This window comes from Brienomyrus brachyistius, chromosome 1, assembly GCF_023856365.1.
Source record: "Brienomyrus brachyistius isolate T26 chromosome 1, BBRACH_0.4, whole genome shotgun sequence".
NCBI lineage: Eukaryota > Metazoa > Chordata > Actinopteri > Osteoglossiformes > Mormyridae > Brienomyrus > Brienomyrus brachyistius.
Window position 1 is genome coordinate 33,972,311 of NC_064533.1, and position 21,912 is coordinate 33,994,222.

The following is a 21,912-nucleotide window of genomic DNA, read 5'->3' on the forward strand; positions in this document are numbered from 1 at the left end:
ATATAACACCTTTGGGATGAATTAGAGTGCCTGACCTCACAAATGCTTTCATGGAAGAATGGTTAAAAATTGCTATAAACACACCCCTAAACCTTACAGACAGCCTCCCAGAAGAGTTGAAGCTGTTATAGCTGCAAAGGGTGGGCCAACTCCATATTAAAGCCTACGTTTTAAGAATAGGATGTCATTAAAGTTCACGTGTGTGTTAAGGCAATACTTTTAGCAATATACACTATGTATGTCGAAATGGGCAATTCTTGTTTGATTTTGCGTGTTGTGTATAGATTTATATGATGCCTCTGTACTTAAAAACAAAGTAATCTGAATCTTTATATGAATGTTTAATGTGCACGTTTGGTCTTACTTCTGCATTTCAATTTCGATGACAGAAACCATAAAACAAAAAATGCAGAGGTAGGGGATTTTTTGTTTAGTTCAGCAGTATGGGCACCTCATCGTATATAAGAAGGACCAGAGTCGAAAATAAGATCTTATTGAAGTGACAGACTGAACGGGAACAAAATCATGATAAATCAGGTCAACCCTCTGTTTGAACTAGAAATGAAATTGGACAAATCTGATCACTTTGAGTTTGAAAACAGCAGTAAGTGGCTTTTTTGCTGAAATTTAGATATGATTAACTTTGATTAAAGCTAAAGCTTATAAATAAGAAATCACGGTTAGGCACTGGGAAGAAGTATTTGAAATGTAATCATTATTATACAGGGAGTTTCATATCTGTGCTTTAACCTTAACCATAACTTAGCAGTTGACCAAATCAGAACAGAAGACGGTAAATACATTTCAAATTTCAGATCATGAGAAACGTGTAAGATTGTGACGCAAATTATACCTTGGATAAATCTTTTTTTTTCCAGATTTTCAAATGGAAAAAGAAAGAGGCAGTAGGAAATGCCTGTATGTGGCCACGGCATATCTCATTCTTCTGACTGGTCTCAGTGCATACCTTACCTACAAAGGTACATTTCTTTTCTTTTCCGAGTAATACATTTGTTAGTTCATAATATTTGTAAATGTGTGTGCATACTGTATCTAAAATTAAAAACTTGGCTTGAGTATGCCAAGCAACCAGCCTCACGCACATGTCATAAGCTGTCTTTGTGATTGTGGAACATTGCGTTTGTCACAATAGGTTTTCTACTTCTGCGTACTGTTAATTTCACCTTTTTAATAATCAATGCAGTGTTCTCAGTGCATTTAGATGGTTTGTATATTATATAAAAAGGTCTAGATAGGAAATGACGAAGTGGTTAGACATGCAAAGTGTACAGTGGTGTTGCTTAGAAATTGGTAATCCATCCATCCATTTTCCAAACCGCTTATCCTACTGGGTCGTGGGGGGTCCGGAGCCTATCCCGTAAGCAATGGGCACGAGGCAGGGAACAACCCAGGATGGGGGGCCAGCCCATCGCAGGAAATTGGTAATATATAGACTTTTATGTTACCAATCAGGCTTGCAGATTGCTGTGGTCTGAGGTTAGGGATGCCCAAGTATTATCTGCAAATTTTCACATTTAACATCGCGGGGCAAGTATGAAATGGTTACTCTGTGTGTGTGTGTGTCTGCGTGTGTGTGTGTGCGTACGTGTGTGCGTTTGTGGTCTAGATATACCTTACCTTGTGCACACAGTTTCTTGGTCCCCATAAGGGAAAACTTTATTTTATAAAAATCCGTGACTGCAATGAAAAAACTAAAAATGCAAAAACTCTCGTATTTTGTTTGGTTACTTAAGGTTATGGTTAGGGCTGGGTAGGGGTATTTTTCCCATAGAAATGAATGAGTGGTCCTCAAAAAGATATGATTACACTGTGTGTGTGTGTGTGTCTGTGTGTGTGTGTACACACACTATATGGGGAAACGTACTGGGACACACCTCTTAATCAATGAATTCACCTGTTTCATTCAGACCCATTGCAACAGATGTATAAAATCAAGCACCTAGCCATGCAATCAGGTTTGCAAACATTTATGAAAGAACAGGTTGTTCTGAAGAGCTCATTGAAGTGTGGTACTATGTTGTATTACCTTATTACAAAGGATGTCACCTTTGTACTAAACCAGTTTGTGAAATTTCTTTCCTGCTAGATACTTCATGGTGAACTGTAAGTGGTATTATGGCAAAATTGAAACGTTCAGGAATAACTGAAACTGAGCCACAAAGTGGAAAGTAATAGAATGGGGTCACTGAGTGCTGAGGCGCATAGTGCGTAAAACTCACCAATGCTCTGTTAGCTGCAGAGTTCCGAACTTCCTCCAGCATTGACTTCAGCATGAAAAATGTGTGCTGGGAGCTTCATGGTACTGTATGGTGTTCCATGGCCGAGTAGTTGTATGCAAGCCTCAAAATGCCAAGCGTTGGATGGACTGGTGTAAAGCACGCTGCCACTGGACACTGGAGCAGTGGAAATGTGTTCTGTGGCGTGACAAATCATTCATCTCTGTCTGGCAGTCTGATGCTAGAGTCTGGGTTTGACAGATGCCAGGAGAACATTACCTGCCTGAGCACATTTGCCAACTGTAAAGTTTGGTGGAGGAGGGATAATGGTATGGGGTTGTTTTTCAGGCGTTAGGCTAGGGCCCTTAGTTCCAGTGAAGGGAACTCAATGCTTCAGCATTCCAAGATATTTTGGACAATTCTATGCTTCCAACTTTGTGGGAACAGTTTGAGGAAGGTCCTTTTCAGTTCAGGCGTGCCCCAGTGCACAAAACAAGGTCCATAAAGACATGATTGGATGACTGGCCCACATGGAGCTCTGACCTCATCCCCATCTAACACCTTTGGGATGAACTGGAACAGAGATTGCAAGCCAGGCCTTCACATCCAACATCAGTGCCTGACCTCACCAATGCTCTTCTGGATGAATGGGCAATAATTTCCACAGACACGTTCCAAAATGTAGTAGAAAACCTGCCCAGAAGAGTGGCAGCTGTTATAGCTGCAAAGGGTGGACCAACTCCATATCGATGCCTATGGATTTAGAATGGAATGTCAATACCCAATACTTTTGTCCAAATATCGCATGTAGCATATGTGGACTATGCATCTACTGTATTTGCTTCAGCCATAATTTTTCTCTTTCACCAGTGTTTGCCCTCCAAGGTGAAATCCATTCCTGTGAACACCAGCAAAACGGTACTTCGGAATTTGTTAGTCTACGTCAGGAAGGCCATCAGGAAGTTCTGTCTCTGCTGAAAAATACCACACTGGAGGCATCTGCACTACGTAGAGACATGGAGGAGCTGAATACTTTGGTCAAAGGACAGGGAGGGATAAGATTGCTGCAAGAGCAGCTGAATCTTGTCAATATCAGCACCAGGCTCCTGCAGAGCCAACTGGACAATCTGAGTGTTAGACCAGGTAAGGCATGCTTTTGGCCAAAATAGTGATCTCCAGGGATCTCTGAATTGGCTAATGTTCAGCTAATATGATCCTTTTTATACTTTTTTTCCCAATAATATTAGCAGATAACTAATTTTAAATTATTATAAATGAAACGCATCCTGGCTTTGACCCTGATGTCGCCTGGGAAAATCTTTCTGGCCATCCCTGTGACCCTAACCATGATGGTTAAACCTTAGAATAGTATCTAAGTCTTCGATCCCTCAAAATAGCCACCAGTTTGCCGTGACGACAGCTTTACAAACATGAGGTATTTAGTTAACGTTTCAGCTGTTAATCACCTGAGATATCTTCCAAACTGTTCTGCAAGAGTTGCCCGAAGATGCTGGGTGCTTGTGGTTTGCTTTGACTGTCCTTCCTAGGTTGTCCCACACACATTCAGTGGGATCTGGAGACTAGGCTGGTCAGGTCATTCTTTTCCAGATACTGTACTTATTGAGCTGTATTTGCGTCATTGTCTTACTATAAGATGATGGACTGCCCAAGCAGCCAGAATCCTGATTGAATGGCATGCCTTTGAATAATGCCATGATAGCCATGCCCACTGAAATATCCATGGATTTGATAAAGATCACACCCTTTCTCAAAAAATATGCATATGTTGATCAGCTGTGATCATTGCAGGTGTACCTGGACCTAGAGGACCAAAAGGAGATACTGGAGAAGCAGGTGCATCTTTACCTCTTTTATTTTTGTTCACATCGAACTACATACATTTTAGGGGCTTATACTATGAACAAATGAAGAAGTTGATGTGTTGTGGAAAACTTGAACAATTACATGATCTGTCTCATGGACTGCAGTGTGTTTGAAATGTAAAATGACTTTGACCATGATCTTGAGTTTGATCTTGGTAGTAAAGCCTGTATTTCACGTTTGATATTAAGTTATGTCTTTTTGTTTGAGGTGCACGTGGTTCAAAAGGGGAGCAGGGTATCAAAGGAAATGCAGGCCTTCTGGGGATTCCGGGCATGAAGGGAGAGAAGGGGCTACAAGGAGAACAGGAGATCCTAGGTGAGTTTTTGTCATGTGATATATGTTAGATGATGATACAAAGGAGCACCAACTCATATTTTTTCTCCTTTCTTCACTCTAAAAAGCATAATTACTTATACAGATAAACATTTACAACAATATTCTACAATTATAACAATTATTAACATTTAGCCTGCATTGACAATTACTTGACAAATCACTCTATCTTGCTTGATTAGATTTAACAATAACATTCTCAATTCTCAAATATTCTCAATATTTAACACCATCAACCTCAATTCACACATTTTATGAGCAAAAATGAGCAATATAATGTTGTGATGATAACCTGAAGATATCATATGCAAGTGTAAGTGTAAAAATAAGGATATGCATTAATTGGAATAGCAAATTGAAATACGCAAATGTGAATTAGTTTAAAATATCATCTTGGGAAGAGCAGTATCATTTAATCAAAAGTGGTACAAGAGAACTTCACAGTGCAGGGTGTCATTTTCCGGTTGTGTTGTGCTCTGCCATGAATTCACAAATGTACATTGTTAGGTGCATAGAGCAATTTCTGCAAAACAACTGGAAACTGATAACAGAAAACAGGCAATGGTCTGCAAACCAGGGGGAAAATAATTCTTTATTTCATTTAACTTTATTACTCATTTACAAAAGAATATACAATTATTGTACAAACCTTCTAGTTGAATTATTCGGGTACTTTCGTAACAGAGGAAAGTTTTCCCCTAGAGTATTCTGGGGTGCTCATTTTCATAGATAAGAGGTCTCCTCCAACCTTTTTTATAGTGCAAGCTACTTGTTAAAATATACACTGCTCAAAACTTCTGGGATACTGATCTGGTCAGTTAAGTAGCAGAGGGGGTTGTTAATCAGTTTCAGCAGGTGCACTAGAGGTGCAACAATGAGATGGCCCCCAAAACAGGAATGATTTAACAGGTGGAGGCCACTGACATTTTTCCCTCCTCATCTTTCCTGGTTGTTTTTTCACTAGTTTTGCATTTGGTGACGGTCAGTGTCACTACTGGTAGCATGAGGCGATACCTGGACCCTACAGAGGTTGCACAGGTAGTCCAACTCCTCCAGGATGGCGCATCAATACGTGCCATTGCCAGAAAGTTTGCTGTGTCTCCGAGCACAGTCTCAAGGGCATGAAGGAGATTCCAGGAGACAGACAGTTACTCTAGGAGAGCTGGGCAGGGCCGTAGAAGGTCCTTAACTCATCAGCAGGACTGGTATCTGCTCCTTTGTGCAAGGAGGAACAGGATGAGCACTGCCTGAGCCCTACAAAATGACCTCCAGCAGACCACTGGTGTGACTGTCTCTGACCAATCGATCAGGAACAGACTTCATAAGGGTGACCTCAGGGCCCGACATCCTCTAGTGGGCCTGTGCTCACTGCCTGGCACCATGGAGCACGATTGGCATTTGCAGTAGAATACCAGAATTGGCAAGTCTGCCACTTGCGCCCTGTGTTTTTCACAGATGAGAGCAGGTTCACCCTGAGCACACGTGACAGACATTAAATGGTCTGGAGAAGACATGGAGAATGTTATGCTGCCTGAAACATTGTTCAGCAAGACTGGTTTGGTGATGGGTCAGTGATGGTCTGAGGAGGCATATACATGGAGGGACACACAGACCTCTACAGGCTAGACAGTGGCAACTTGACTGCCATTAGGTATCAAGATGAAATCCTTGGACCCATTGACTGGCCCCCACGCTCGCCTGACCTAAATCCAATAGAACACCTCTGGGACATTATGTTTCGGTCCATCCAACTCCGGCAGGTTGCACCTCAGACTGTCCAGGAGCTCAGTGATGGCCTGGTCCAGATCTGGGAGGACATCCCCCAAGACACTATCCATCGTCTCATTAAGAGTATGCCCCGACATGGTCAGGCATACATTCAAGCATGTGGGGGGCCATACAAACTACTGAGTACGAGTTGCTGCAATGAAATTTCTGCTAAATGGACTAGCCTGCCACATCATTTTTTTCACTTTGTTTTTCAGGGTGACTTTGAATTCAGCCCTCTGAAGGTTGATTATTTTCATTTCCATCAAACAATGTGGCATCCTGTCTTTCCTAACACATTACTCAGTCCATATCAGTATAGATATCCAGGATTAATTTTCTCCCATTGAGATCTGATGTGTTTTCAAAGTGTTCCTTAAATTTTTTTGAGCAGTGTATATTGTATTACATTTCGATAACTTGCCGATTGATTTTCATATGAAGTACTGTTATTATTGATTTGAAAGTAAAATTAAAAGAATAAGGTTAAATGACTAACAGACGAGGTGTCATGGTTAGCACTTTTACAGTCCCTCTTATCGACACTTAAAACTCTGACAAATTAAAAAAATATATATCACAGTGAGATCCATGCTTTTGCTATTGTATTTTTCTTAGATAAGCAACTCTTGACACTGTTGAACAATAGCAGACTAGAGGGATCTTCTCTGCGTGGAGACATACAGGACCTGCAGGTTCGCTTCACTGACCTATGTGAAGGATCAGGAGGGATTAACTGGCTAAAACTCCAGTTAGGTAATGTGAATATAAGCACCCAACTCCTGAAGATCCGACTTGACAGTCTGAGCCTCAAATCAGGTGAGACATGGGTAACTGGTATATTTGGTATAAATGCCTACCAACAAGATCTGCAAAGATTTTGTTTTGATTATTACGGGTATTAAGATTAGTAGTTCCTGGTAATTCAGTGTGATACCTTTCGGTCTGCCTTGTAATCATAGTAGAACTTTGCTTTACTTAATGTTTGTTCATCATTTCCCTAAAACTACACATTATTCTGTGTGTGGTGATATTTGCTTTTAAGGAGACTTTAAAAAGCACATAATTATAAAGTTGTGACCTCATTAATAGCTATGTGTGACACTGTAGGTCCACCTGGACCCATGGGACCCAAAGGAGTTCCTGGAGTTACAGGTGAATATTTACCATTTTTATTATTGTTCACATGTCCTAACTGGGGGTGACACAGTGGTGCAGTGGTTAGCACTGTTGCCTCACGCCTCTGGGACCTGGGTTCAGTTTTCTGCCAGGGTTCTGTGTGTGGAGTTTGCATGTACTGTATTATCATGGGGTTTCATCTGGGTGCCCTGGTTTCCCTCCACAGTCCAAAAACTTGCTGAGGATAATTGGAGTTATAAAATTGCCAATAGATGTGCATGTGTGAGTGAATGGTGTGTGAATGTGCCCTGTGATGGGCTGGTGTGCCGTCCTGGTTGTCCAGCTCATTTAACCACCACTGAATAGCAGAACAACAGATTTCCGAGACATTGCGCGTCATATGCAGGTGTCGGGAGCTGCTATTAATTTGCAGAAGACTCACAGAATTTCCGGGAGGGGTGGGATGACTGTATATTTGTCCTGAGTACTATGTTCTTGCTGCTGTATGCATCAAATCTTAATCTCATATTACTGTTGAACAAGTTCTACTCCATAGAACAAGTACTGTTGCTGAGATACTTAGTTATTTTACACAACTGCCTTGTATATTGCAGATTAGTAATGACTCACCAACCCAAGATTTGTTGCAACCTGTATTTGAACCTTTGTTTTGAAATTGCCTTCATGCTTTAGGTGTCCGTGGTCCAAAGGGGGATCAAGGTATGAAAGGTTCTGAGGGACGTCAGGGGATTCCAGGAATCAAAGGGCAGAATGGACAACAGGGAAACCAAGGTGAGCTACGAGTTACAGACCTGATGATGACCTTCAATGCTTAGTCATTTCCATAAAAGATTAGACTGTTAATCTGAAAAAAATATGATGAATTAGGGGTGATGCCATGTCTCAGTGGTTAGCATTGTTGCCTCCTACCTTCCAGGGCCATGGGCTGAAATCCTTTCCATACTTGTATGTGAAGTTTTGTGGGTTTGTTGCTGCAATCCAAAGACAAACAGCTAGTTGAACTGGCATCTTTAAATTGCACATGGTGAGAGCATGTGATAAACTCTAGGATGTTTTGCTGCTTGGGATAGACTCCAGGTTCCCTGCAATTCTGTACTGGATAACAGTTGGATGGATGCTTTAAGAAATGAATATTGTAAAAATGCACTATTCAAAATAAAAGTTGAATTGAATTGAATGGGAATGAAAAAGGCTCACTTGGAAAGAAATTACATCTCTGCTACATCTTGGAAATACCAAGTATGTCTGTATGTAACAGTATTATTACCTTGTAAATAGTCTGCCAGGTTTGCGCTTTTGACGTACCTAATTTTAGGTTTATAATGGAATAATATAGATTTGCCATAAGATTTCTTGTACGAACATGAGAGTCTGAAAGCATGGAATGTCACACCGTGAGTACTGGCAACCCTGGGAACGTTAATCTTTTAACAAGAAAGTTATCTTTGCTAATTAGCGAATTCACAGAATCCTGCCAGCCAATTGAAATCTTAAATTCTCCATCCATGTTATGTATATGTGTAAAATGGATAATGTTTATTAATGTGCTAATGCCAACATACAATACAATGCCATTAATACTGTGAGGACTTACAGTATATATCTATGTGAGATGGTTCTTTGATGGTCTAGTGTTTACTGATGTTGTTCCAGGCATAAAAGGGGATCGAGGTCTACAAGGGCTACGTGGAGAACCAGGTGAGCACATTTTATCTAGATATTGTATTTATCAAACACTGAGATAAATACAGAAAATTATTTTAGAATTTTTTTTCTCTTTTAATGCAGTGTAGTTAATGTCTTGCTAGTGAGTCTGCAAGAGTATAAGGGGAAATAAAGTAAAATACTGAAGTTGCGAACGCGCATAAAGATGTCCAAAATGTGTGGAGGAAATTTTTACTTAAAATCCCATATTTATCAAATTAAACTTGATGGGAAAAATGCAAATAATTCCGAAATCTCAGGAGGAGGCGTAAGCATCGATTTGTATAATATACTATACTTTCCAAAGGGACACACAGAGGGTGTAACATAACCCCACCTCTAGGTTGGATTCAATGTAGCGCATCTCTTTTTCTCCAGGGGCCAAAGGAGAGAAGGGAATTAGTGGCACCAGTGGGGCCCGAGGTTTGCAAGGAGAGAAAGGAGTAAAAGGAGAAAAGGGAGAAACGGGACAGAGAGGACTGCCGGGTAAGTCTAAGCAGGATCTGCTTTTCATAATGAAGAATGAAGCTGTTTAAGACACAGGATTTTTTTATACTAGCCAAGGGGTGTAATGTGGAAAACTTCCAATATCACACGTACAGTCAACAGAATAAGATTCCAAAGAAATTTTAACAGTTTTAGAAATTTAGTGAAAACTCTGGGTCCCGGGTTCGAGACCCGCCTGGGTCACATGTGTGTGGAGTTTGCATGTTCTCCCCATGTCGTCGTGGGGTTTCCTCTGGGTACTCTGGTTTCCCCCCACAGTCCAAAGACATGCTGAGGCTAACTGGAGTTGCTAAATTGCCTGTAGGTGTGCATGTGTGAGTGAATGATGTGTGAGTGTGCCCTGCGATGGGCTGGCCCCCCATCCTGGGTTGTTCCTTGCCTCGTGCCCATTGCTTCCGGGATAGGCTCCGGACCCCCCGCGACCCAATAGGATAAGCGGTTTGGAAAATGGATGGATGGATGTTAATAGGATGTCCAGGTAATAATGTCATTGTGCTAACATTGAGAGAATCTTTGTTAAAATGTAAAATGTGGAAATAACATCCCATTAACATCACAGTAAGAAGATTCTCTGCCAGCTTTGAGAAGACGTTTACATAATGTTGACTAGAATTCGGGGAACACCCCCTGTTAACATTTCATGTCAAAAACAGAACGTGGACTGAGTGAGTTTTGGAAATTTTCTCCTCAGTTCTAGGCTCAATCACAAATAAGAAGAGATGTTGTCTGTGTTGAGGAGAAACAAGATAAAATATAGCTGCATTTAGTAATTTCAGGATACAGCTATATGGTTATATTGAAAAATGGTTTTCAAGTTTCTGAAGTACCAAGAAGTACAGTAATATACAATACTTCAAAGAAGTATCAGAATGATAGTAAGATTTAGCATAGCTACATATGTGCATGCAAGGAATTTGTCATAGTGTGTCAGTACAGTCACAAGAATATAAACAAGAAAAATAACAACACTAAAGAAACATACAATAGATAATAGTTTCACCCAGAAAATTTGATAATAAGGAAAGAGGTTGAAGCTGTGCAAAAGAGCAATAAAAGGAAGACATTAGAGATTAAAATAAATAATGACCTGGTCATACAGAACCAGTATATATAAATAAATCAGATGCTGGGCGAATTAGTGTCCTGGGGAAGTTTGAGCCATGTTATTGAGTTTGATAGCCATGTAGACTATTTGTTGAGTCTGGATGATTTTATACATTGAGCTGCTGCCACAAGACTGATTGATTTAGATGTGTTTATAATCAAGCAGGTGTACAGCTGTGACCTGTACCTGTATGACCTAACAAAGCAGCAGGTATGTGTATACTGCGTGTATGACAACAGTCAAAGAGTCTTTGTGACTCTTTGTGAATGTTCTGTATTAATATCAGCAGCAAATATAAGAATTGTCGGTGGAGGCTCCCAAGGACGAGTGGAGGTGTTTTACAAAGGCGAGTGGGGTACTATTTGTGATGATAGCTTCGACATCACAGATGGAGGAGTAATCTGTCGGATGTTAGGCTACCAAAGAGCCGTCTCTGTGTCTACTGGGCCAGCAGGTAGGTCAAAAAGATTATCACTTACAATAATAATCAATTGGTTTCATGTGTTTTTTTGTAACAAAAAACTATTATCAGAAGAGAATTGTCATACTTGCTATTTTACCTTACTCCAATGCTTTATAATAATTGTCATATTAAGTAAGTCAGATTTGTTGTTTTCAATAGAGTCAACAGTGAAGCAAAGTTTTAAACACTGTTTTAATTGCAATTAGTTGAGGCTGGGTTGAAAAAATAAGCCCTAGTACAGGCAGTTCCAGGTTAAAAACGTCCGATTTACGGACAACTCGTACTTAAGAACGGACTGCTATGAAGCCTGATATTAAAAATTTGAATAACGAAAGCATTACTTTGTAACGTATATGAAAACATTGCGTCAGCTCAAGAATATGTACTATACACTAAGACAACCATCTGACTATTTGGTGCTAAATAAGAATAGCATGAACCTGTTCCACTTACCTACAAATTCGACTTGGTTTGACTTATGGAACAGAATTCGTCTGCAACCTGGGAACTGCCTGTAACATTTGATTTAAGATTACATTAGATTTAATCCGCTTTATGGTACATCTTTTAATGGGGACCCTATTGTTTGAGCTATATTCTCAAAATATACTTTTAAATGCTTAAACATTCATTGTGGATATATTAAGAAACATTCAGAACCTATTTAAGCAAAATTTCTCAAGTGTCTGAATTTTGATAATTCTACTTTGCTTGAGGTTTATTTCAGCTCATCGCTTTCCTACCATCTCATGAAATGTTCCATTGCAATTTTAGGGTCTGGAAGAATCTGGCTGGATGATTTGAACTGCACTGGTAGTGAATCCTCAATTTTTGACTGCAGGGGCACAACAACTCATAACTGCTCCCATAGTGAAGATGCTGCCGTGTCATGTGTCTAATATATAAATGTGTATTATATATGTATTTGTATGTATGCATGCATGTTTGTATGTGCATATATACATACATATACATCATATTTTAAATTGCTTCTTCATACATTTCATTCCACTATTATTTTTTTGCTAGGCATTCTATACTGTTTTTTTATGTCAGGTTTTTACTTTAGTAAATTGCTCTATTGCTTACAAAGCCACGTTTAATGCCCCCTTTAATGCCCCTGCTCATTTAATCAGTCACACGCTTTTTAGACATTTTTTTGGTTGAGCTATATTTTTTGTAATGCTTAAAAGATTAATCAGATATGACATATTTCCATTGTGAGGAATTATTTAAAGAAAGAACTGTAATGTTTAAAGTGAATGCACCTTGATCTATTGAGTGATAGTATTCGTAAAGTGATTCTAAAAAAAAAATCAATTTTTTTTTTTATTGATTTCATAGGATAAATGAAGAATTCACATTATATTATTATATGGCTGTCCTTTCCCCAAAATTTTCAATGGTGACAGCCATATAAAAGGGAACATTTCAGCAATAAAACCATACAGTATTTTAGGCTAGGAGGCCTGCCTTCATTTCTCTGAGAGAAAATTAGTGACACAAACCTGCATAATGGACAGAACAAACTGAATGATCTAGCAAACTATTTAACCATAATCTAACTAAGAATTAAGCCTATTGCATCCATGATTTTAGGAAACCTACAATCACGTCATGTGTAAACATCACACAGTTATTTCTGCACATAAAATGAAAAAAGTTCAAATATATATGTGTAAAGAGACAATATGGCTTTATTATTGTAGCTATGACAACTAATCTATTGCATTAAAGAGTAAAGAACCACCCACTGATCCAAAAACAGATTCTAAAATGAATAGTCAAAGGCATAGATTGTGGGTAGATTTTCTTTTCCTGCATTTCTGAAAATGTTACTTAAACTGAATTAAATCTCCACCTTGCTTCAGGGATTATTTTAGAACAATTTAGCCATAGTTTTGAGTTAATCTGGGACAACCTACTTCTAAGCTCTTTCATTCTGGACTGTAATGTTGCACAGGATTTGCTTTTGGTTGATTCATTGATATCCACAGAAAAAAATGTGAAATCAGTTTTGGTCACAGTTCAGGGACTAAAGAGAAGCTACAGATTAGCACAATATCAGCCTGTTTATTCAGTCTAACTCAGGGACTGCCTAATTTCAGTATATCTAATTGATTCAAGTCAGAGGCTACATGGTTACTCAGCATGTTTGCAATTTGCTTCATAATTGTGTTATATAAGTGAACTTGCCTTGCCTTGGACTCAATGCCTTATGGCAGTTAATCAGTATCTGAAATAATGTTGCTCACCTTCAGTTTAAACTATCCAAGTTATTTTACCAAACATATAGGGTCACTAGATTGTGACAATGTTCTTACAACTAATTATCTAGTATTTAGCAATGTAGGAATTGCGAAAAATGCACCACTCCAGAAAAATGCACTAGGTTTAGCAATTTTTCCTGCTCAGTGGGGGTTAAGATGGGTGCAACTATTATGCCAGAATGCATGTGAGCTCAGCATTGTGAGAGCTGACTTGACAGTTAGTGCAGGACCAAAGGAGTCATATTTATGTGTCCAGCAGCCTTACAGTAGCTCAGGAAAAACAAGTAAAATACACTTTCAATAACCTTCACTATCTACCTAAAGATAAGCTTTATATTCCTTGATAATGGTAATAATATACATTTAATCAGGTGAATTGCTTTTTAAAAACCCATATAATTTTATATCAATGAAATTCCCCTCCTGCCTCATATAGAATCACCATCACAACTCTTCTTCTGCAAGCATAATACTGAGCTAAACAATTTGAGCTCACAGTCATTTCTGTTTAATTAAAGGTTCCACAAAAATCCAGAGCATTACACTACTGAAATGGGTGTATGCAGAGCAAAAGATTTTTGAAAAAATTCCATCCCTAACATTTGACTTCAGGAAGTTCTGGAAGATGGTATCCATTACAATAGTGAGTGTTATGTTATGGTAGGTGGGTAGTGCAGTATGGTAACTCAGTTAGTACCATTGTGCCTTCATTTTTGACCCCAATATTCTGTTTTGTCCTTGCAGTCCAAAGACATGTTCTTTCAATAAATTTGCATCTGGAAATTGCACATAGTGTGTGAGTGTGTTTCTGGCCTAACAGAATTCAGGTTCACCATGACCTTGTACAAAATAAGTGATTATGGATGATGGTTAAATATTAATTTTAAATGGAATTAAGAGGTTTATACAGGGCTGTATAAAAGGAAATGTGTATTAAAATATTATTATCATTATTAATAATAATATAATAGTAATAATAATAAAAAATATTACTATCTCACATGGGAATCGCTTAAAAAAAATCAACTAATTGCGCAGTTTTCTGTGATTAATCACAATTCATCACACCTAGTATTAAAACTTCCATCCATCCATCCATCCATCCATCCATCCATCCATCCATCCATCCATCCATTCATTTTCAACTTCTAATCTGGGGTCCTGTCACAGGGGCAGCAGTCTAAGCAGGGATGCCTTGACCTCCCTCTCATCAGCCACCTACTCCAGCTCCACCAGGGAATACCAGGGTGTTCCCAGGCCAGGTATAATCTCTCCAGCGTGTCCTGTGTCTGCCCTGGAGCCTCCTCCCTGTTGGACATGCCTGCAACAACTCCCCAGATAGGCACCCAAGAGGCATCCCACATAGATACCTGAACCACCTCAACTGGTTTCATTCAATCCAGAGGAGCAGAGGCTCTACTTTAAGCCCCCCCCTAATGTCCGAACTCCTCACCTCCTCATCTCTAAGGCTGAGCCCAGACACCCCGCAGAGGAAATTTATTCCAGCCACTTAGAGCTGTCATATCACCATCTTTGGCTAGATGCAAGTAAATCATGTCACATCTTCTGTTGGTCCAACTTGCTCGTTGTAAACGTTGTTCTCCAGTAATACAAAGAAGCTGCTTTGGTGTTTGGTGCAAATTGTCTTACAGTAAAGTATGTAGTAAAATATAATAATAAGGCCACCTGCCTCAAGTCTGCCACCATCACCCCTGTCCCTAAAAAGGCAGCGGTCAGGACCCTGAATGACTACCGTGCAGTGGTCCTGACCCCCATTGTTATGAAGTGCTTTGAGCGGCTGGTCTTAGCACACATCAAGAATAACATACCTCCCTCCCTGGATCAACACCAGTTTGCCTACCGGTCAAACAGGTCAGCTGAGGATGACATTACATTGGCCCTCCACACTGCCCTATCACACCTGGAGCAGCAGGACAGCTACATGCGGATGCTGTTTATCGACTACAGCTCCGCATTTAACACTATCCTACCAAGCTGGCCATCAAACTGCACAATCTTGGACTGGACACACATCTGTGTAACTAGGTCTTGGACTTTCTGACCAATAGACCACAGACACTGCACATGAGTTCACCACACCTCCATCACTCTCAACACTGGAGCACCTCAGGGCTGTGTGCTCAGCCCCCTCCTCTACTCCCTCTTCACACACGACAGCAAATCCACCCATGATTCTAACATCATCATTAAGTTTGCAGATGATACATCTGTGATAGGTCTGATCTCAAACAACGAGTCAGCCTACAGGGAAGAGGTCAAGAACCTGGAGTACTGCAGCCAGGACAACAGCCTCGCCCGGAATTCAAAAAAGACTACAGAACTGATCCTGGACTTTGGGAGACAGCAGCACGGGGTCCACCACCCCATCAGCATCGGTGGTGAGAAGGTGGAGGTGGCTCAGAGCTTTCGATTCCTCGGGATTCAAATTAGCTGCACCAGAAACACGTCAGTCATAGCAAAAAAAGGACTTCAGAGGCTTCACTTCCTGCGGAGCCTGAAGAAAGCACAACTTCCACAGCAGCTCCTGGTGAACGTCTACAGGCACACCATAGAGTCGGTGATCACATACTGCATCACTGTGTGGTACTCTGGATGCACGTCGGAGAACAGGAAGACCCTGCAGCGCATCATCAGGACAGCCCAGTGGATCACTGGCATGCAGCTTCCATCACTGGAAGAAATCCATCGCACCCGGTGCGGCTGCAGAGCTGAAAAAATAACCAAGGACCCCTCCCACCCTGGACACAAATGTTTTATACCTCTGCCTTCTGGTAGATGCTACGGAACCCTGTACACTTGCACAACACAGCTGAGGAACAGTTTGTACCCTACATCCATCACACTTCTGAACTCACAGCACTGATCTCGAACATTCTGATGCAATACCCCAACATGTCCAATATCCATATTTATGTGTATTCAGACCACTTGATAAACTCTCCCTCTGTGAATTGCTCACCCCCATATATATATCCATGCATCCATTTTCCAAACCGCTTATCCTACTGGGTCGCGGGGGGTCCGGAACCTATCCCGGAAGCAATGGGCACGAGGCAGGGAACGACCCAGGATGGGGGGCCAGCCCATCGCAGGGCACACTCACACACCATTTACTCACACATGCACTCCTACGGGCAACTTAGCAACTCCAATTAGCCTCAGCATGTTTTTGGACTGTGGGGGGAAACCCCATGATGACATGGGGAGATCATGCAAACTCCACATACATGTAACTCAGGCGGAGACTTGAACCCGGGTCCCAGAGGTGTGAGGCAACAGTGCTAACCACTGCACCAATATGCCGCCCCATATATATGTATGTATATTAGTTCCTGTACATACCTCCGATTCTATGTATGCCTCAGAATCTATTTAATTGTAAATATACTGCAGATCTGCTGGCGAGTTCCAAACTAAATCTCATTGTACTTACAATGACAATAAAGCATCCATCCATCAGATATTGTTAGCTGAATGTCATTATAGGACAGAAAAATAGAGCAATTAGCAAACAGCAGTGTTGTGCTCTAGAACTTGTAAATTAACTTGCTAGCTTGCTAGTGACATTCTAGTTAATTTCAACAGGCATGCTCAGTCAGTAGTATCTTATGGTTTGTCATATATATATAGACTTCATTAACGATAAATCAGGCTAGCTGCTTTTGTTCCTTATGGACAAAATTCATCAAAGGGAGAACCGACCGGTAAACTTTACAATACATATTATATGAGTCACAGTCGCAGGTTCTATTTTTTTTTTAATTTTTGAGCATTTATCTAAAAAAGTTTCTTCTTTGAGTTTGTGCAAGTTTGGCACCCTACTGTAAGATGGGAAAGTATGAAATTCATACATTATGGTAATCAATTTAAGAAAGAAATGCTGTGCCTCACATGCACACACTGGTACCCCTGTCAGCCAACCCTGTCTGTGGGAAACACTGGAGTATAAATTAAGGGTGTAACACTTCTGAAACTGAGACCAACACCATGATACAGAAGTTCATGATACAAATGTTCAGAAAATGTTCATGTCGTACTGTGGTACCTCTAGGTGCAGCCTGCTGAGCTCTCATTACATTACCAATGTTACAAAAGTCCGTTTCAGTTCTCATTTAACACTATAGCCTAACACAAATTTATGATTCTGGTAAAAGTTAGGGCAAGCTGTAAATTTTGTAAACATTACACATTATTATGGCTTTAATGGTATACGTAATGTTACTATTTTACATGTATTTTTGTGTTTTCAAATTAAAAATTGCTTGATTTCAATTAAATACATTTTCTCACACCAGTACTAATTTATTTAATTTTGTTACATTTGATGTAGTATTTGGAATATATAACAAGATCTTTTTTGATGTATTTGTGCCCATCTCTGCAAAGTCGTTACGATAATGGTACTCTGGGCATTTAAGAGGATACACAATATGGTTTATAAAATAAAAAGGGGAACTTCATTGTACGCTGACCTCGACAGAAACAGAAACAAATGGGACAATGAGGGGTCTAAAGAAAGGCAGGCAAGTAACACAAGATCTAACAAAGACATAAATTAAGCACAAGGAAGCACAGAGTGGTTACACAGACTAAGAACAAGCTTTTCAGTGGAGGAGCATCTAACAGCAAACACTCAGGTAACACATGCAACACAGACAATAGCTGATGAGGGAATTGCGAACAGGCAGGAATTAATCTAGGCCTGTAACATGGTGTAGTGAGGGACAGGTGCGGGTCATTAATGATTACTGGGTTGTGAATACGGCAAAAGTTCCTGGTTCTGGAAAAAGGTTTGGGTTCCTGAAAAAAGCTCCTGCAGTGTGAAATCACCTACTACGGACTAGGAACAACAAGGAACAGGACATGGAAACAAACTGGGCAGAGGCAGGACTAACCAGGAACAATAACACTAAAAGCAAAGATAAACAGAAAGAACATGGGGTTTACAAACAGGTACAGGTCACAAAATATTCAAAAGGTGCATTCACACCAAAGTTCCGGAACATGGTCCTTGGTTACAAGTTCCTTGGTTGTCTTGATGGCAGACTTTTGAAACTCCTGGCCACTTTCATGTGTCGCTTTTATACTACATAACAGAACTGGAAACTTTATGCTGAATAAGCATGCAATATACAAAAATGGTCATAGGCTAAACTTCTCATATGTAATTCAAAACTACACCACCACCCCAAAACAAAGAAGGAACACGTTTGTTAGTTATTTGTCAGTTATTAGTGGGTAGAGACTGTGATTAAAACAAGACACAAGATGCCTTTTATTTATAATCTATTCAGACGACCTGCAACATATTTAAATCACAGGAGTGTCATTAAAAATGAATACATCTGAACAAAAATGTTGAATAAAAAAGTAAAATAAATACAAATAATAATAAAGGAATAAGAAAATAAATGCTTTTCCTATTGCTTTTTGTTTTTCCATATTACTTTTTTCGTATTGCTTTTATTTTTTCTTGAAGGGCTAAGTTGTCAATCAACTGGCTTTGGGCAGGACTTCCCACCAGAACATGCTCCTCAGATGGACTGAGTGGCAAAACCTGCTGCAACAAAGCTGATTTTAGTCAGGGAAACTGCAACACAAATGATTATTTGTTCAAACTATACCATTCCTTCCTGTTTGTAAGCAACAACAGAGCTTAATAGCACTTATAAGTTTAAAAGTTACTGTAAGAAACGTGAGATACGTGTCTTTGTCGTTGTTAGCATGGAACACCTGAGTGAGGCTGGTTGCTGAGTCAAAGACCCAAGCACTTAAATGTTCATAAATAGTCACCTTCTGTTTTAAAAGCAATGTGAAATATATGTGTGTGTGTGTGTGTGTGTGTGTGTGTGTCTGTAACATACGTTGTGTACTGCTATTCTGCCTAAAAATACTGAGGTATGGTTTTTGATCAGCATTGCCCTGCCCTACATGCGTCACCACTCCACATGCCCGCCCCCCCCCCCCCCATGAAAATCTTGGCCCCATTTGTTGTTTATTCTGGTACTGGCACTGGTATTGAACAGCATAATTCGATTTGACTGACAAAATATGATTACAGTAGGGTGGTCCTCAAAAGTGCACATAAACCAGAGGACTGTCTTGAGACGCTTGCTGGTAAGATAACTTGGTGTAAAATATTGTTTCTATGTGGCTTTATTAACCACTGTCACACTTTGATTGAAAATTACAATTTTGAAGTCTTGATGCTCACAAAATGCTATTAATGCAGCAGTGCAACTGTTTAACACTAAAACACAAACAACTATAATCTATCCTTTATCAGTAACACTGTTGTGCACAACAATCAGCATAAACTGGCAGTGCCATTCACTGTCATCCAGTCCAGTGATTAATCGGTTTTGTGGTGAGCCATACATAATCCTGTTTGTGTCAGGAAACTGATGGTTATGCCACTCAACAATTTGCAGCAGGTACTGGCGTTGATGTTCGTCCTTTGTCAGTACTTAATAGCAATCCAAGGAGGGTAAGGGTCTCGTACAAGGACCTGCAGTTACTATCATATACTTGATGTCAAGTTCATCACTTGCATCAAACTAAACAAGTCCAGCCAGCTCTTCACTGATGTACCACAAATGACTGGCAAACGTTTTGCTGTTGGCTTCGACAATCTCTGAATCGGGATAGGAAATTAGTTCTTTTAAGAGAGTTAGATAAGAAATAAGGTGCCATAAGGTGACAGTGCTAAACGTTTTCAAAATCAAATGAAATCTGGCCCAATTCATTTTCCCCATAAGTGGAACAGAAAATGGAAAACCACTTTTGAAAAGTTTATTTTGCATTTCAGGACCACCCCAGGGTACAGCCAGAGTGGAAACCCTCACAAACCCAGAGCAAACATGCAATTTCTATGCTCAGGGTACATGGAAATCAAATCCACAGCTCCGGAGATGTGAAGCTATGCAACTTCAATATAATATGTATTAAGATGTTTTATGTAATGATACTCTAATCTAGGTATTATGTGAATTTATAGATACATGCAAGAATTGATTCATCACCAGTTTCTCACTGCTGAAGGGAATGTATGAATTGCTCTTTCTGCCATCCTTTACCTTACTTGAAGATGTATTCATCAAATGCAAGGGCAGACATCACTATGCTGAAGGAGTCACAGAGATATTTAAATACAAAATGACAATTATAATTCCACAGTCTGCTCCTTCCCTCCAGAGCCCCGGTTCTTAGCACATCCTGGAAATAAAACATGAAGGTCTTTCTTCGGCATTTATTAACAAGCCAAACTTGGGGTGATCCCTGAATGACCCTTGGCCTTGGCACACCATGTATAATTGAAAAGAAATGTAAATAAATTATTTAGGTAAGGGTGACGTGACAAAAATGTTAATCAGGAATATTTCGTTATACTGAATCTCACTGAAATCTCAGCCAGTTTTATTTCATGTTTCTTTATATTGCATTTTTGAAATCTGTCACTTCTACTATCTACAAATGTGGTCAGAATTTATTTCACTATGGTGAACATTTGTTCATTTTGTTTCTGAATTAACAACATCCAATATGATTAAAGTACCCCTGGAACCTTGTATATACAGTATACAGTATAAGTAAACATTTGATAAAATGCTTTCAATTACTGATATCTAACCCTAATATGGGATAAGTCTGAGGTGTACTATGGATGGGGTACCAGTTCATCACAGGCTTTAAAATGCAAATACATTTCATTTAAAAACATATATAGAGCACCCTGTGACCCCACTCAGATTTGAAGTCCATGAGCCCAAACTGCAGGTAAGGATGAATCTTAAGTGAAACCATTTAGGTGGATGTGATCACATGGGAGGACTGGCAGCAGGTAACTCGAATAGCAGAACCTAGCCCACATGAAACAGGCCAACTCATTCACAGACAAAAAGTGTTTCATTATATAATATTTTAAAAGGGATATACAGTATACAGGCTACAGGCTTAATCATGACTCTGATCAGAATAAGCAGTTAAAAGATAGCTGGACAGATGGATGCATACTTATAGATTCACACAAAATGGCTACCCATTCCCACCAACATTGTGGGTTGAAGGCATTCTTTGATGTCCTTCAAACATAAACCCATCTAGATGTAAAAAAAACGTTTAAAGATGATGCATCAGACCATATGACCTTTTTCAATTGTTCAGGGATCCAGGCTTTGTGCCTCCTTTACTTATCTTTATGCATTGGCTAAGGATACAATCATTTTCTAAACAGCAGCTCCAGCTTTCTGAATCTTATAAAATTTTAGTTGAGACTGGATCATGTAGAGGGGCTGATTCAGTTCAATGGTACAGAAGCTGTACTGTTGTAGTGTAGCGTAGCAACTTTTCTATTCCTGTCAGTGATCTTTGACTTGTAACTGCTGTTCTTCTTCACTATTGCAATTTGTTTGTGTTTGGCTGATGCTCTTTTGAGACTTAATAAATAATAGAAGGAACACATTGGGTGGGCCAACATACAAT

The 21,912-nt window shown here is 39.8% G+C and overlaps 1 protein-coding gene across 3 annotated transcripts; it reads left to right on the forward strand.

Moving 5' to 3' along the window:
- The first annotated feature begins 471 nt into the window (after positions 1-471).
- Positions 472-14,198, forward strand: marco (macrophage receptor with collagenous structure). 3 transcript variants are annotated; one of them, XM_049006021.1, is made up of 12 exons: positions 472-604; positions 879-980; positions 3,108-3,380; positions 4,047-4,091; positions 4,329-4,436; positions 6,840-7,040; positions 7,332-7,376; positions 8,034-8,132; positions 9,015-9,059; positions 9,444-9,551; positions 10,964-11,131; positions 11,915-14,198. In XM_049006021.1, exons 1-12 carry the CDS (start codon positions 526-528, stop codon positions 12,037-12,039), a joined length of 1,398 nt encoding a protein of 465 aa, XP_048861978.1. In that variant the 5' UTR covers positions 472-525; the 3' UTR covers positions 12,040-14,198. The 3 variants fall into 3 exon arrangements, with proteins under 3 accessions (XP_048861978.1, XP_048861979.1, XP_048861980.1); XM_049006022.1 differs by having other exon boundaries at positions 10,967-11,131; XM_049006023.1 differs by lacking the exon at positions 472-604 and adding an exon at positions 623-793.
- The last annotated feature ends 7,714 nt before the right edge of the window (positions 14,199-21,912 follow it).

Bases quoted from the DNA above. Each gene is read 5' to 3' on its own strand.
- marco (XM_049006021.1), top strand. From the start codon at position 526: ATGATAAATCAGGTCAACCCTCTGTTTGAACTAGAAATGAAATTGGAC. The intron at 7,377-8,033 runs GTGAATATTTAC...TTCATGCTTTAG, and splicing joins AGGAGTTCCTGGAGTTACAG to GTGTCCGTGGTCCAAAGGGG. The intron at 11,132-11,914 runs GTAGGTCAAAAA...TTGCAATTTTAG, and splicing joins TGTGTCTACTGGGCCAGCAG to GGTCTGGAAGAATCTGGCTG.